Source organism: Cebus imitator, unplaced genomic scaffold (genome assembly GCF_001604975.1).
Source record: "Cebus imitator isolate Cc_AM_T3 unplaced genomic scaffold, Cebus_imitator-1.0 Scaffold497, whole genome shotgun sequence".
In the NCBI taxonomy this organism is placed as follows: Eukaryota; Metazoa; Chordata; class Mammalia; order Primates; family Cebidae; genus Cebus; species Cebus imitator.
In genome coordinates, this window is record NW_016107812.1 from 1,087,175 (window position 1) to 1,102,703 (window position 15,529).

The 15,529-nt window shown below is 52.4% G+C and overlaps 1 protein-coding gene and 1 pseudogene across 1 annotated transcript in view; one reads left to right on the plus strand and one right to left on the minus strand.

Annotated features, from left to right (window-relative positions):
- The window catches only part of LRCOL1 (leucine rich colipase like 1), a 2,202-nt gene extending 506 nt beyond the window's left edge, over positions 1–1,696 (minus strand). The window contains exons 1-3 of the mRNA XM_017513671.1: positions 1,592–1,696; positions 331–456; positions 87–212 (exon numbers count right to left, since the gene is read on the minus strand). Of these exons, the coding sequence (XP_017369160.1) occupies positions 87–212; positions 331–456; positions 1,592–1,696 (357 nt within the window). The remainder of the gene's footprint in view (positions 1–86; positions 213–330; positions 457–1,591) is intronic.
- Positions 1,697–2,422: 726 nt separating this feature from the next.
- Positions 2,423–2,895, plus strand: LOC108292660 (annotated as a pseudogene).
- Positions 2,896–15,529: the final 12,634 nt, after the last annotated feature.

Below are 15,529 nucleotides of genomic sequence, written 5' to 3' on the forward strand. Positions count from 1 at the left end.
CCCCCCGGTGCCCGCAGCTCACCCGCCCTCACCCCCCCGGTGCCCGCAGCTCACTGGCCCTCACCCCCCCGGTACCCGCAGCTCACCTTGCGCCAGGGCACACACTGAAGGAAGATGGTCAGGGGCGTGCAGAACTTCTGCGGACTGCGGTTGCTGCGGACGCAGCAGCGGCTCTGGCACTCCGAGTTGTGGAAGCACCTGTGCCCATTGGGCTACGGGACAGGAGGTGACTTATCCCAGCACCCGCCACCCACTCCCTGGCTCTTCCAGGGCAGGAAGGAGGGGCCGCCGGTGGTCTCGCTCCTCTGCCCCCCCCGCCCCTGCACGCACCTTCCGCCAGGGCAGGCACCTCAGTAAGATGGTCTTGGGGTTGCACTGCTTGCTGGGGTCCAGGCTGCCGGTGGTACAGCAGTTGCTCTGGCACTCCTCGTTGATCCTGCACGCCTCCCCGATGCCCTGAAACGCGCTCACTGGCTCCCTGACCTGCTCCGCGCTCGGGAGGGGCCTCCCCTCTCCCTGCTCCCCTGGGTCACCATCCTTCGCACTTGGGTTCCCTGAGAACTTTCTGGAACAAACCCAGACCTCGGTGGCTCTGGAGGGTCTGTGTTGGGGGCCCGGGCCGAGAAAGGGAAGGCCTGCTATAAGCCACGTGGATGAAGGTAAACTGAGGCACCGAGGGGAGGGACGCAGCGACAGAGCCTGGGCGAAGCTCTGGGGCCAGCCCAGTACCCGGTGTCTTACAGGGGAAGAAAGAGGCTCAGAGAGGGTGAGCAAGGCGCCCAGAATGGCACAGCCAGCAGAGGCAAGCCGAGAGCCAGGCCTACCCCTGCGGCCACAGCTTGTAGCCACCCTCCAGCCACATACACAGAAGGCGCCGCGTGCGTGTGAGCCTGGTCTTGTGGCTGCGCCTACTGACATTACTGCTTTCAACCCTAACTCTGAATTTTAAGGTAATGACAGTAATCCCATCGCCTGTCAACACAAATAACAGCGTTTTATTAAAAATGGGTATACTTTCTGGCCAGGCGCGGTGGCTCATGCCTGTAATCCCAGCACTTTGGGAGGCTGAGGCAGGCGGATCATGAGGTCAGGAGTTCGAGACCAGCCTGGCCAACATGGCAAAACCCCGTCTCTACTAAAAATGCAAAGTTTCACTGGGTGTGGTGGCACATGCCTGTCATCTCAGCCACTCGGGAGGCTGAGGCAGGAGAATCGTGGGAGGCGGAGGTTGCAGTGAGCTGTGATTGTGCCACTGCACTCCAGCCTGGGCGACAGAGTGAGGCTCCATCTAAAAAAAATTAATAAATCAACAAAAAGGAAAAATGAGCACATTTTTAAAAACAAGCGCGCGTCAGCGCGGCTCCCATGTGGCGGTTCCTGCCTGGTTGGCGGCTGTGGCCCCAGGGCTGCTCCGGGCGCTGGCCACCCCATAGCACGCAGCACAGCCAGCATGTGGCCAGGAAGGCGAGCGTGGCCTTGGGGAGGCTTTCACCTGGGAAGACACTTCATGTGGCTTTGAGAGCCCACTGACAGAAGGTGGCAGCCCCGGGGTATGGGGCCTGTAGGGGCATCAGGGGAGGCCGGCACCCACCTTGTGGGACTGGTACACCTGCTTCTTCCATGGCCTGTGCCCCGCCAAGGACCCCAGCAGCAGCAGCAGCAGCAGTGGCAGCAGCATCCACACTGGGCTGGCCATCGGGCACGTGTGCCTGCAGAGACCCAGGGTCCCGTGGGAGTGTGTCCACGCCCGCCCGCCTTGTCCTGCCCAGCACCTGGCATTGACATCCCTGCTCCCTTCCCTTCCCTTCCCTTCCTGCTCTTTTGCAAGATAGACTTTTTTAAAAAACGGACTTTATTTTCTAGAGCAGTTTTAGGTTTACGAAAAATGTGCAGAAAATAGAATTCTCATATGCCCACCTTCTTTCCCCTGCCTCAGTTTCCCCTATTATAAACATGCTTCACTCATGTGGTGCATTTGTCACCATTGATAGACCTGCAGGGACTCGCTGTCATCGCCTGGAGTCCACAGCTCACTGTGGGAGGCTCGGGCGTGTCCTGCTGTGGGTCTGGGAGTCCATGGCTCACGGCGGGGTGGCTCAGGTGTGCCTGCTGTGGGTTTGGGTGAATGTGTTTTCACGGAACCATTTCAGTATCCCGCAGAGCGGATTTGATGCCCTAGAAATCCTCGGTGCCCGTCTGTTCGCTCCTCCCTCCCCCAGCTGCTGACAACAGCTGAGCTTTTCACTGTCTCCATAGTTTTGCCTTTTCCAGGACCCCGTTTGGTTGGAATCAGTCTGTAGCCTTTTCGGGTCAGCTCATTTCACTGAGTTAAGGGCAATTTAAGGTTCCTCCGTGGCTTTTCGTGGCATAGTGACTCATTTCTTTTTAGCACTGAGTGGAAAATGGATTTTTTTTTAACACAATGGACTTTGGCTTTTGTCGCTGCCTGACCGCCGCCATCACGGGTCGCGTGCCCGCTCCCAGGAGGGGTCTGTCCTAGTCAGCTTTGCCCTGTCGCCGCGGCGTCCCCACGTGGCTGAAGTTGACATCTACACGTGAAGGAGCAGATATACAAACTGGCCTGACTCCTTCACAGATCAGTGTGACCCTGAGAGCTGTACATGGTGCTGCACCGGCGCGTTCTGTGACAGGCAATAGAATCTTCTCAAGTCTAAGGGGCTCGCTCCTGATCTCCCTGAAATCGCTGCCATTTAATTAAGAAAGCAGCTGCTGTTCAAAAGCATCTTGAGAGGAACAGAAAGGATAAGGGTGCGAAATTCTGTCTGAGTCTGATAGAGTCGGATTCACGGTTTGGCTCAATATTACAAGACTAAGCGAGTCCTCCCTCCCAATTGGAAGTATGACTCATCTGCAGCCTCGGCCCTGGTCACATAAATCTATGTACTCTGGCAATAAAATAATCGTTTAACCACAGGAAAAAATAAAAGGATTTTGAAGAAGCCTTTTCCCAGCGGAAAACGGTGCCCTGATGAATTTGAACAGGAGCACCTGCTGTGAGCGGGAGCAGGGGCCTCGCCCTGAGGTCCTCCTGGAGGGGCCCCTGCTGCCCAGCCCCAGGCCACAAGGGCAGAAGATGAGGCAGCGGCATCGCCCTGGGTGTGGTCGGCAGCCAGGGCGTGCCCACTCTGAGCCTCATGCCCGACAGCACTGCCCCCACCACAGCGAACAGCCCCCCTCTTGCAGTTCTGGGTGCGGCCCAATTCATGATCTTTGCTCAAACTGTTAAAATCATTTTGTAAAGTTTTTCTTTTAACAGGAGGTCACCAAGAAGTTCCATGTTGGGCCGGGCGTGGTGGCTCAAGCCTGTAATCCCAGCACTTTGGGAGGCCAAGGCGGGTGGATCACGAGGTCAAGAGATCGAGACCATCCTGGTCAACATGGTGAAACCCTGTCTCTACCAAAAATACAAAAAATTAGCTGGGCATGGTGGCGCGTGCCTGTAATCCCAGCTACTCAGGAGGCTGAGGCAGGAGAATTGCCTGAACCCAGGAGGCGGAGGCTGCGGTGAGCCGAGATCACGCCATTGCACTCCAGCCTGGGTAACAAGAGCGAAACTCCGTCTCAAAAAAAAAAAAAGAAGTTCCATGTTGGGCTTCAGGACTCACTTTTGTCCTGCAAGCATGAACACACAGACACTGCACGGGCCACGTGCAGACACGAGCCCTGGTGCATTCGTGGTGGACAGCCACGGGGAGAGAAGGAGCTCTAGCTGCAGCAGCACCTCCGTATCCACCAGCCCCACGTGGCCAGGACTCGGTCGGTGACCCCACTTCCAACTCAAGACCAGCCAGAGGACCCCAAATACACCCCCGTCCACGGGCTGCCCCCAATGCCCACTGCAGGGACAGCCAAGCCCCAGCATGGCTGCACCACACGGCAGTCCCCGCAGAGGGTCAGGAACTGGAGGGGCAGCGGAAGAGGCAGAGGAATGGATTTCACTTCCCTCACGGGAAGTCAAAGGTCAAAGGTCTTGGGTGGCCCTTGTCCCTGATCCCGGAGCCCGGCCCCAGACGGCTGAGTCATGTGAACACTTTCTCAGAGAAGGGGCCCCGCTCGGCTGCCCGGGCTGGAGTGCAGTGGCAGTCACAGCCCACTGCAGCCTCCACCTCCTGGGCTCAGGTGATCCTCCCAACTCGGCCTCCTGAGGTGTGCGCCATTGTGCCCAGTTTTAAACATAACTTTTCATGTAACTACATAAAAGCAAAATGGAATCACAACCAGAACATTTTTAAACTTCAAACTTGCAGTATCCTTTCTGTACTTGGAACCAGGAAACATTCTTTCCTGGCTTCAAACCTTTCACAGGGCCTTGAAAAGGTCACAGGCCTGGTTTCCAAACTGAGCACGATGTGCCCGACGGTCAAACGGCCCCGCTCAGCCCAGGACAGGCAGCTGCCCGCACGGGGAAAGTCCAGTGTCTTAAAGGCCGCATGTCACCACCATTCACAGCGGCATCCTCCACAACAGCCCGAGGTGCTGGGGTGAAGAACACAACGTGATATGTGTGTGCAGAGGGGTGCCGGTCGCCCGGAGATGCAAGGCAGCTCAGACCCGGGGGCGGCACAGTCGGCCAAGGGCCGGGTGCTGAGGGAACAAGCCCCTCACAGAAGCTCAAATGCCACTCGATCCCACGTGTGGGGTCCCTAATGCTGCCAAACCCAGAGACAGCCAGCGCGACGGTGGTGCCCAGGGCCGGGGTGGGGGAGGGGTGTTTAATGGGGTCTAATCTACCTTGGGGACACATCAAGTTCTGGAGACGAAAGCAGTGACTGTTCCGCACCTGTATAAATGTGCTTCACACCACTGAACCGTGCACTTAAAAACCATTAAAATGGGGGGCTGGGCACAGTGCCTCACACCTGTAATCCCAACAGTTTGGGAGGCCGAGGCGGGCAGATCACTTGAAGTCAGGAGCTCGAGACCATCCTGGCCAACACGGTGAAACCCCATCTCTACTAAAAATACAAACATTAGCTGGGCATAGTGGTGGGTGCCTGCAATCCCAGCTGCTCAGGAGACTGAGGCAGGAGAATCGCTTGAACCCTGGAGACGGAGGCTGCAGTGAGTAGAGATGGCACCACTGCACTCCAGTCTGGGCAACAGAGCGAGACTCCATCTCAAAAAAGCATTGTTAAAACGGTCAACTTCATGTTAAGTGTATTTTACCGCGACAAAAGCAAAGGCAACAGGCAGACCTCACACGTGTCCTGGGGGTGCTGCTGCCCCGGGTGGAAGCTTATTATTTTCAAGTGTTTTACACATGAGGGTCTCTCTTCCAGGGCGTTTGCTTAGAAACCTCTGGAATCAGACACTTCTTTAGTTCCCTGCAGTTATCAATATCTAGCTTGTTTCCACAGCAGCTCAAGCGGCTAAGTAGAAAGCCTGGTGCTAAATCTGGTCAAAGACGTCACAAATCCCCAAGAATCATCTGCAGAACCAGCTTTCATGTTTAAGGATAAGCCCCTGGGGTTGGTGCCAGAACCCCTGCTCCGACTCTTCTGCCCGCCTCTGCAGGGGCCCAGGAGGGCTGGGCCGGGCACCTGGCAGGTGGGGTCATCCCCACAGAGCACCCCGACCGAGGGCAGAGCCAGCAGTGCTGCAGGGTCGACCCTGGGCTCTCGGCCGCGTGTGTCTGTCGGGACTCACACAGGAAACAGCGTGCGGGCGGCTCATGAGACGGGGCCTCCCTTGCTGAAGACGTCCCCGGCGGCTGACAGCTGCCTGCACGTTGAGTGGCCCTACCTGCCTTCCTCAGGTCCCACCGGCTCCTCTGTGCAGAGGTGAGGCGGCCAGGCTGCAGCTTCCAGACCAGATGGCAGCCGCAAAGCAGAGGCGTACACAGAGTGGGGCTGGGCAGCCGGGCAGCACCCTGGCACGGTCGCAGCCGCCTCTTCTTTCTCCTTCCTGTTTCGCCTTCAGTCCCAGGAGAAAGACATTCGTCTCCCCCCCCGCCCCGAGAGCTGCATGTAGGCGTCTGGTCAGGGGCCAAGCCCACAGGGCTACCGACTGCCGACCACATGAGAAGCTGGGCGCTGCCGCCCGCCTCTGCAGCCAGTTGCTGGGACAGTTGGGGCTTGAATTCCCTGGTTTCACCCCCACACTTCCAACTCAGGACCAACCAGAGGACGCCAAAGACACCCTCTCACCAACCACAGGACATCTCACTTTCCATCAGTGGCCCCTGCCCTCCCCACAACAATCCCGGACCTGTGCCCGCCCCCTGCCAGTCTCAGCGTGGGGGGTCCCAAGCTCTGTACTCAGAGCCCGGCCTTGCTCTCGCCTAGGTGGTCTTCATTTATTTCCACACGCATCTGCTTATGCAGTAAACACGGATGGGCTCTTTGCTTGTTACTTATTTGTGATTGGCCACATGCCCGGTGCTGTGGCAGGCTGAGGGGAGCAGGCTGTGCCTCGCTGTCAACTTGGCCTTCTCCGTCCAGCGCGAGAGCTGGGCCTGACGACAAACACTGTGCAGAGCGTGCTGCGTTGTTGGGGCACGACGGAGCTGCCGGGGGACACCACGCAGCAGGGCATCAGGGAGACTTCACAGAGGCACCAGCACAACACCTGTGGCCAGGAGCGTGGACTGGGGGGGATGGGAGAGCACCAGGCAGGGGAGGAGCGGCAGGCACAGCCCAGTGTCAGGAGCAGAGGTGGGAAGGGGACGCTGGAGAGGGTAGGAGGAGCCAGCCCTGGAGCATGGGCGCCGGGCATGCTGCCCTTTCTAATGCTGGGGTCATTAAAGGGGTCCGGGTGGGAAGCTCCTGAGTGTGTGGTGGCCTCTGTAATGGGCAGGGGTTGGAGGTGAGAGGACCCTGGCAAGAGTGTGCAGGCCTGGCAGCCGGAGGGGATGGGAGGCTGAATCAGGCAGGGCTGGGGGGAGAGGGGGTGTGAATGTGGGGAGCAAGGGTGGGAGTCTGGAGTGAACCCCTCGGCTTTGGCAACAGGAATGAGGGATACATGTGTCCGGTCGAGTGTAGCATCTCCACTGTGAACCACCAGAAAACAAAGCACCCCAAATCTCAGTAGCCCAAAAAGATGACCTGTGGTGGTGGCTCCCATCTGTGGGTTGGCTGTGCTCAGCAGGGCGGTTCTCACACATCTTGCTCAGGCATCAGCTTTCAGGTAAAGTGGGTAGGCTGCCGAAAATTATCTGCAGACTCATGGGACTGGTCCAAGGTGTCTCCCTCACTCCTGCATCTGGTGCCTGGAGGAACCCCAACGGCCGGGAGCCCATCAACACTTCTCCTCTTCACATGCCCCCCCATGTGGCTTGCAGAGGCTTCCTCAGAACATGGCGGTCCCAGGGTGGCTAACACCTTCCCCAGAGTAGGAGCCCCAGGAGGATCTGCAAGCCTTCTTCTGAGCTACCCAGAGGTCACACAGCATCACCTCAAACACATTCTATTGGCCAAAAGTGAGCCCCAGAGAGAGCTCAGGGTCCATGTGGGAGGAAATAAATGGAGAATTACCTCAGCCAGGGCTGTGCGGTCCAGTGGTCAGTGGAAGCCAGAGCAAGCAGCCGTCCTCACCCAGGGAAAGCGCGTTGGGTGAGAGGCAAAGTGCGGAAGGGTGGGGAGGGAGGGACGGGGGAGCACGTGTTTTGGAGTGATGAAAATATCCACTTTAAATGGGTGAATTGTATAGTATGTGAATTATATCTCAGATATGTCACAACATTTTTTAGAGAGAAAGTCTTTAAACAAATAAATCTGTTCATGTATAGAAAATGTGCACAATAGGCAAATCCATAAAAACAAAGTAGATTCATGGGAAACAACCTAACTGCCCATTGATGGATAAAGTGCAGGGCGTCCACGCAGGAAAATACTGTTCAGCCTCAAGAAAGAAGAGAGTGCAGCCCGCACGGTGCTCACACCTGGAATCCAGCACTTTGGGAGGCTGAGGCGGGTGGATCACAAGGTCAGGAGTTCAAGACCATTCTGGCCAACACGGTGAAACCCCGTCTCTACTAAAAATACAAAAATTAGCTGGGCGTGGTGGTGGGCGCCTTCAATCCCAGCTACTCGGGAGGCTGAGGCAGGAGAATCACTTGAACTCGGGAGGTGGAGGTTGCAGTCAGCCAAGATGGCACCACTGCACTCCAGCCTGGGTGACAGAGTGAGACTTTGTCTCAGATAAAAAAATAAAGAAAGAAAGAAGAAGAGAATGCTGCCACATGCAACGACATGCGTGACCCCTGAGGGCAGTATGCGGTGGGACAAGCCAGGCACAGAAACACAAATGCTACATGATTCCATTTGCAGGAAGAATCTCAAATAATTAAACTTGGCCAGGCCTGGCGGTTCACACCTGTCATTCCAAGGCTTTCGGAGACCAGGGAGGGTGGATCACTTGAGTCCAGGCGTTCAAGACATGGCAAACCCTGTCTTTACAAAACATACAAAAATAAGAAAGTAGCTGGGTGTGGTGGTGCATGCCTGTAGTCCCAGCCACTTAGGAGGCTGAGGTGGGAGGGTAGCTTGAATCCAGGAAGCGGGGATTGCAGTGAGCCAAGATGGTACCAGTTCGAGACCAGCCTGGGCAACGGAATGAGATCCTGTCTTGAAAAAGAAAGAAAAAGAGACAGAGAGAGAGAGGGGGAGAGAGACAGACAGAGAGAGAGAGGGAGAGAGAACACAAAGGGAGAGAAAGAAAATATAACTGACTTAACAGCTCTAACAGCTTCCAGTGTCTTCCTGTGGGTTTTCCACGCACCATATCACACCTTCTGCATATAGAGATGAGCTTACTTCTTCTGCAGTTTTTCTCAATTCACTATCTACTTGTTATAACTAGCATTTCAGCAAAATACTGAATAGAAGTGGCGAGAGAGAACGTCTTGTCTTATTCCTGAGTTCAGGGAAAAAGCATTCATTCTCTTCACCATTCAAAATTACGTCAACTGGGGATGATGGCTCGCACCTGTAATCCCAGCACTTTGGGAGGCCGAGGTGGGAAGGGCACTTGAGCCCAGGAGTTCGACACCAGCATGAGGAACATAGGGAGACCCCATCTCTACCAATAAATAAATAAATAAATAGCCAGATAGCCAGGCATGGTGTCTCACACCTGTAGTCCCAGCTACTCAGGAGGCTCAGGCGAGAGCACTGCTTGAGCCCAAGACGTGGCGATTGTGGGATTGCACCACTGCACTATAGCCAGATACTATCTTAAAAAAAAAAAAAAGTTGTCATTTGAGCACAGTGGCTCATGCCTGTACTCCCAGAACTTTTGAATGTCCAGGTGAGATCACCTGAGCCCAGGAATTTGAGACCAGGCTGAAGGGGAACACAGCAAGACTCTGTCTCACAGAAAATTTAAAAAGTAGCCTAGCATAGTGGCACATGCCTGTGGTCCCAACTTCTCAGGAGGCTGAGGCAGGAAGATCACTTGAGCCCTGGACGTCAAGGCTGCAGTGAGCCGGGATTGCACATCGTACTCCAGCCTGGGCAACACAGTGAGATCCTATCTCAAAATTACGTTGTCAAACTCAGAGAAGTAGAAAGAAGAATGGTAGTTGCCAGAGGCTGTGGCCAAGGCAAGAGGGCGGTGCTCCCTGGCAGATACAAAGTTTCAATCATGCAAAACGAGTGTGTTCTAGGTCTGCTATACACTTTTGTGCCTGTAGTTAACAGTACTGGATTGTTCAATTAAAATTTTGTTAAAAGGGTGGCTCTCATGTTAAATGTTTTATTACATAAAAAATAAATCTTGGGAAGAAAAACGTTAACTCGGTTTTTTTGCAGATATCCTTCAATGGGTTGAGGAAGTTCCTTTCTGTTCCTAATTTGCTAAGTGCTTTTGAAGAGCTGTCGGGTTTTGTTAAATGCCTTTTCTGCATTTATTGAAATGATCATGTGGTTTTTGTCCTTTATTTTATTCCTGTGGTGTATGATGTTATTACTTGGGGATATTAAGCCAACCTTGCATTCTTGAGATAAATCCTGCTTGGATATGGTGTGTAATCCTTTTATGTTGCTGGATTTGGTTTAAAAACATTGTGTTGAGAATTTGTGCATCTATAAGTGAGATTGGTCTATATTTTTCTTTCCTTACAATGTCTTTTTTTTCTTCAGGGTAATACTGACCTCATAGAATGAGTTAAGAAGCATTCTCTCCTCTTCCAACTCTTCTAACTTCAAAAGTTAAAACTTTAAAAAGTTAACATTTAAAGAAAAATCAACATTAATTCGTTTTAAACTCTTCCAAAGAAATTTACAAGGAACCATTTCCTAACTAATTTTATGAGGCCAATATCAGTATACTCTGATAGCAAAGCCAGACATAGATTAAAAAAAAAAAAAAAAAAAAAAAAAAAAAAAAAAAAAAAAAAAACCTATATGTTATGAATAAAAATCTTCAACAAAATAATAGCAAATTGGCTCAGGCACGGTGGCTCATGTCTATATTCCCAGCACTTTGGGAGGCCAAGGTGGGCGGATCACTTGAGGTCAGGAGTTCGAGACCAGCTTGGCCAACATGGTGAAACCCCATCTCTACTAAAAATACAAACATTAGCTGGGCATGATGGTGGGCGCCTGTGATCCCAGCTATTCAAGAGGCTGAGGCGGGAGGATCACTGGAGCTGGAAAGTTGAGGCTGCAGAGAACTGAGATCACACCACTGCACTAAGCCTTGGTGACAGAAAGAGACCCTGACGCAAGAAAATAAAAAAGAAATCGGCCGGGCGTGGTGGCTCACGCCTGTAATCCCAGCACTTTGGGAGGCCAAGGCAAGTAGATCACCTGAGGTCGGGAGTTTGAGACCAGCCTAACCAACATGGAGACACCCTGTCTCAACTAAAAGTACAAAATTAGCTGGGCGAGGTGGCGCATGCCTGTAATCCCAGCTATTTGGGAGGCTGAGGCAGGAGAATGAGTCTGCAGCGAGTGGAGATCGCGCCATTGCACTCCAGCCTGGGTAACATGAGTGAAGCTCCGCCTCAAAAAAATTAATTAATTAATTAATTAAATAAAAATAAAAAGTAAACAAGAAAAAGAACAAAGGTGGAGAACTCACACTTTGCAATCTTAAAACTGACTGTAGCAGTTCAGTAATGAAGACCGTGTGTTCTTGGTACAAGGACATTTGCGTGGCCAGAACTGAATGTCCAGAAACAACCTCTGTGTGGGTTTCAGTTCATCTGGCGTTGCGCTAACAGATGCCCCAGCCTGGGTCGTTCGTAAAGACACTTTTATTTGGCTCACTGTTCTGGTGGCTGGAAAGGTTAAGACTGGCACCTGCATCTGACGAGGTCTGCAAGCTGCTCCAGCTCACGGAGCAAGGCGGAAGGAGCTGCTGCCGGCAGAGAACACTCGGGGGCAGACGGGGCGGGCTCTTTTTAACAACCGGTTTTCTCGGAGATGACGGAGGGAGAGCTCAGTCACCCCCAGGGAGGGCATTAACCTGTAAGCCTCATGAGGGATTTATCCCCGAGACCTAAACTCCTCACACCAGGCCTCCTAACACTGTAGCCACAGGGACCAACTTCAACATCAGCCTTGGAGGAGGCATCTATGGCCAACTGACTTCCAACAAGGACGCCAAGGCCCTCCATGTAAAGAAGAGTCTCTTCAACAAACGGTGCTGGGACAACCAGTAAGCAAAGGAATGAAGTTGGACGCCTATCTTACATCAGACGAAAATATTAACTCAAGAGAGTCAATAGCCTAAATAGAAGAGCGAAAGCCAAAAACCCTAGACAAAAGGCGAATCTCCATGCTGTTGGCTATGGCTGCGGACACCTAAAATGACACCAGGAGCCACGGCAACATAATGAGGCCTCCTCTCTTCAAAAGATGAAAAATAAAAAAATCAGCCACACATGGTGGCCTGTGCCTTTGGTCTCAGCTACTCAGGGGGCTGAGGCAGGAGGATCACTTGAGCCCAGGAGGTCCAGTGTGCAGTGAGCCACGATGGCACCACTGCACTCCAGCCTGGGCCCCATCCAAAAAACAAAAACAAAAACAAAAACACCAGAAGCACAAGCAACAAAGAAAAAAATAGACAAATTAGACTTCATTAACATTAAAAACTTTAATACATCGAAGGACATTATCAAGAAAGTAAAAAGACAATCTACAGAGTGGGAGAAAATATTTTCAAATCACGTATTTGATAGGCGTCTAGTATCCCAAAATATTAATTCTTACAATTCAACAACAAAAAAACAAACAATGCAATTTAAAAATGATGGGCCAAGGGGCTGGGCTTGGTAGCTCACGCCTGTAATGCCAGCACTTTGGGAGGCTGAGGCAGGCGAATCAGCTGAGGTCAGGAGTTCGAGATCAGCCTGGCCAACATGGTGAAACCCCATCTCTACTAAATACAAAAAATTAGTCAGGCGTGGTGTCAGGTGCCTGCGATCCCAGCTACTCAGGAGGCTGAGGAGGGAGGATCGCTTGAACGCAGGAGGCGGAGGTTGCGGTGAGTCGGGATGGCACGACTGCACTCCAGCCTGGGGACAGAGTGAGACCCTGTCTCAAAAGCTTTCAGTCGTAGTAAAATCAGAGGAAAGACAGGTATGACAGTCAGTTTTGTTCAGTGCCATACACAAGCCCCCAGCATGGGCCAACGAGGACCTTGAAAGCCGTGTGATGCTCTAGTTTTTCTTGAACACAAATATTCTCATCCACCTTTCAGAGAGTGGCTTCTACCTGTCTAAATCACTAGGCGTGAACTCGTGGAGTTCTATGGGGGCAAAAACCCCGCGAGGTCGGGTTGGCCACGAAGCCTGAGATCTCCCCCAATGTATGAATTAGTTTTGAATTCCATATACCCAGCACCTCACTGACACCAAGCGTGAGGCCTCAAGAATCCGACTGGAAACTGTCTTCAGTGAAAACTAACTTATCTTCACTTATTTCAAGGCTGGTGCTAATTGTTGTTGTTGACTGTTCTGGCCTCTGATTAGGGGACGTCTCCTGGGTGGGAACTGTCAGGGAAAGCTGTTTGGAAGGCGGGAGTGAGCCAGACCACATTGCAAGATCCAAACCAGGGAGCAGGCAGAGCCCAGAAAGCAGGCTCTCCGTGGACCTGGGAGCAGGCAGAGCCCAGAAAGCAGGCTCTCCGTGGACCTGGGAGCAGGCAGAGCCCAGAAAGCAGGCTCTCCGTGGACCTGGCAGAGGATCTGGGAGCTGGAAGAGAGGGCCACCTGGTGGCCCTGGAGCAGAAGTCCACGACACGTTCTCACCCACGTGTCCAAACAGCTCCTGAACCAGGTCCCATGGGGAACCTACCAGATGAAGTCTCTTTACAGAACGCGCCGGACGTAATCCAGTGACATCACACACGCACCATCTCACACCCACAAAGGGAATCCCCAGGTCTTGAGTACGTGATGCCTGGAAGCCTCATATATGTTCTGCAGGCATCGCCCGGGCACGTTTTCCATATGGATTAGTTGAAAAGGTTCCAGTGAGCATGGGAAAGCGACTGCCGCAGTGTCTAGGGCACAACAGAGAGCTCTCTCCACCCTGCCTCGGGAACTCCAGGGTGACTGTCACTGGAAGAACAACAGGCATTGGCAGTGTTTCCTGGTTTTTTGGCATTAGCCCACAAACCCAACCACACTCCGGATTTGTCCTAGAGTGTACCCCTTAGCTAAAGCCATCCACACATGACGGTCCTGTGGGTTTCCTGTAAGGAAAAGGAAAAGATTCAGACAGCAGGAAATAAGGGTTGGGGGAAGGCGAAGGCTTTCACGGTGGCACAGAAGTCTTGGTCCACGATCTTGGAAAAGCTGTCAGCATTTAGGATGCCATCTGTCTCTGGGGAAAACTTCCCTGGTCAGCTTTACCTTAACGTCTCCAAAAGGTGTGTTTCCAGGAATCTGGAGGGGTGTTTTTAAGTTTGGGGTTAACTTATTTTTCTAAAAAATGCAGAAGTTCCAGGTCCATAGTTCTTATACACAAAATTGGCAGGAGTCCCAGAAGGTGGCTCCCAGACTCCTTGATTCAGACAAACCCATTACCAAAAGGGACCTCTGGGAGGCCTCTAACTGGATCCAATTCAATCCTGAACCCATTCCAGTCTAAGAATTGCTCAAATTCAGAGGGCTCAGAACACGTTCGCAGAGCATAAATCCAGCAGCGAGAACCCACCTATGATTCTGGTTGCTTTGAGAGATGAGTCGGCATCTGGGCCCTCTTAGCCATTCAGTGTTCCTAGCAGGTGGCTGGAGGTCTACATCAGATCCCACTTCTGATGCCGAGCTGTCAAAACAAAAGCTTTGGACAAACTAAACAGAGCTGTTTTTGTTTTTATATGGAGTCTCACTGTGTCACCCAGGCTGGAGCACAGTGGCTCAGACTCGGCTCACTGCAACCTCTGCCTCCTGGATTCAAATGATTCTCCTGCCTCAGCCTCCTGAGTAGCTGGGATTACAGGTACCATGACGCCCGGCTAGTTTTTGTGTTTTTAGTGGAGATGAGGTTTCACCATGTTGGCCAGGCTGGTCTTGAACCCCTGACCTCAAGTGATTCACCCACCTTGGCCTCCCAAAGTGCTGGGATTACAGGCATAAGCCACTGTACCCAGCCAACAGAGTTTAATCGAGCAAAAGATAACTCATAAATCGGGCAGCACTCGGAACCAATGGGGAGGTTTGAGAGCTCCACTCTGTAATGTGGGCAGGGAGTCTTCAGAGTTAGAACACAGAAGTGACATATTAAAAAAAAAGCACAATCAGCTTGATTTTGTTACAGCTTGAGGTGTTTGTTTGCCTTATATAGTCATGGTCAGATCAGTTGGCAGCCGGTCATTGGCTGAGACCTTGCCACTTGTTCCAAAATCTACTTCTAAGTTAGGCTTTTAGTTTGTTTATGAGGTACATTAGGTCACAGTTTGTTGTTACCTAAAACTCAAGGTACAGAGGCAGCTTCGAGGCCAAATTTGAGTTAATTGAGCAGTTCAAACAAATACTTACACACCAATGTTGATAGCAGCACTGTTCAGCTATTCTGAAAGCAACCTCGTTATGTTTCACTGGCCATAACGAGGACTGACACACTGACACATGCTACCGTGTGGGCGAACCTTGAAAACATGCTCGGTGAATGAAGCCAGACACAGAAGGTCACATAGCACAAGGCGTGGAAGGGGTCGTGATTCCTTAATGGATGGGGGTTTTTTTTTGGGGTGGGGAAAATGCTTGGGGACTAAATAGAGGTGGTGGTTGCACAATATTGTGAATGTCACTGAATTGCTTAAAATAGTTAATTACATCCCATGATGATTTTATCACAATAAAGATTATTTTGTGGAATACTGTGATGTTTGGGATTTGCTTGAAAATAATGTGGGTGGAGTGGAGACATGAAAAGTTAGAAAACTCTGGCGTGCAAAGGAAACGTGGGCCGGCCATGGATCCGTCTCCAGCTCGGGGCTGGGGCCGCGGCAGAGGATCTGCGGACAAAGATGGGGGCGCGGGTTCCGCTCCAGGCCCCGGCAGCTGCGGCAGGAACCGGCTGGACCGGAGCGGGGGCGCCGCGGGGACCGTCCTCCT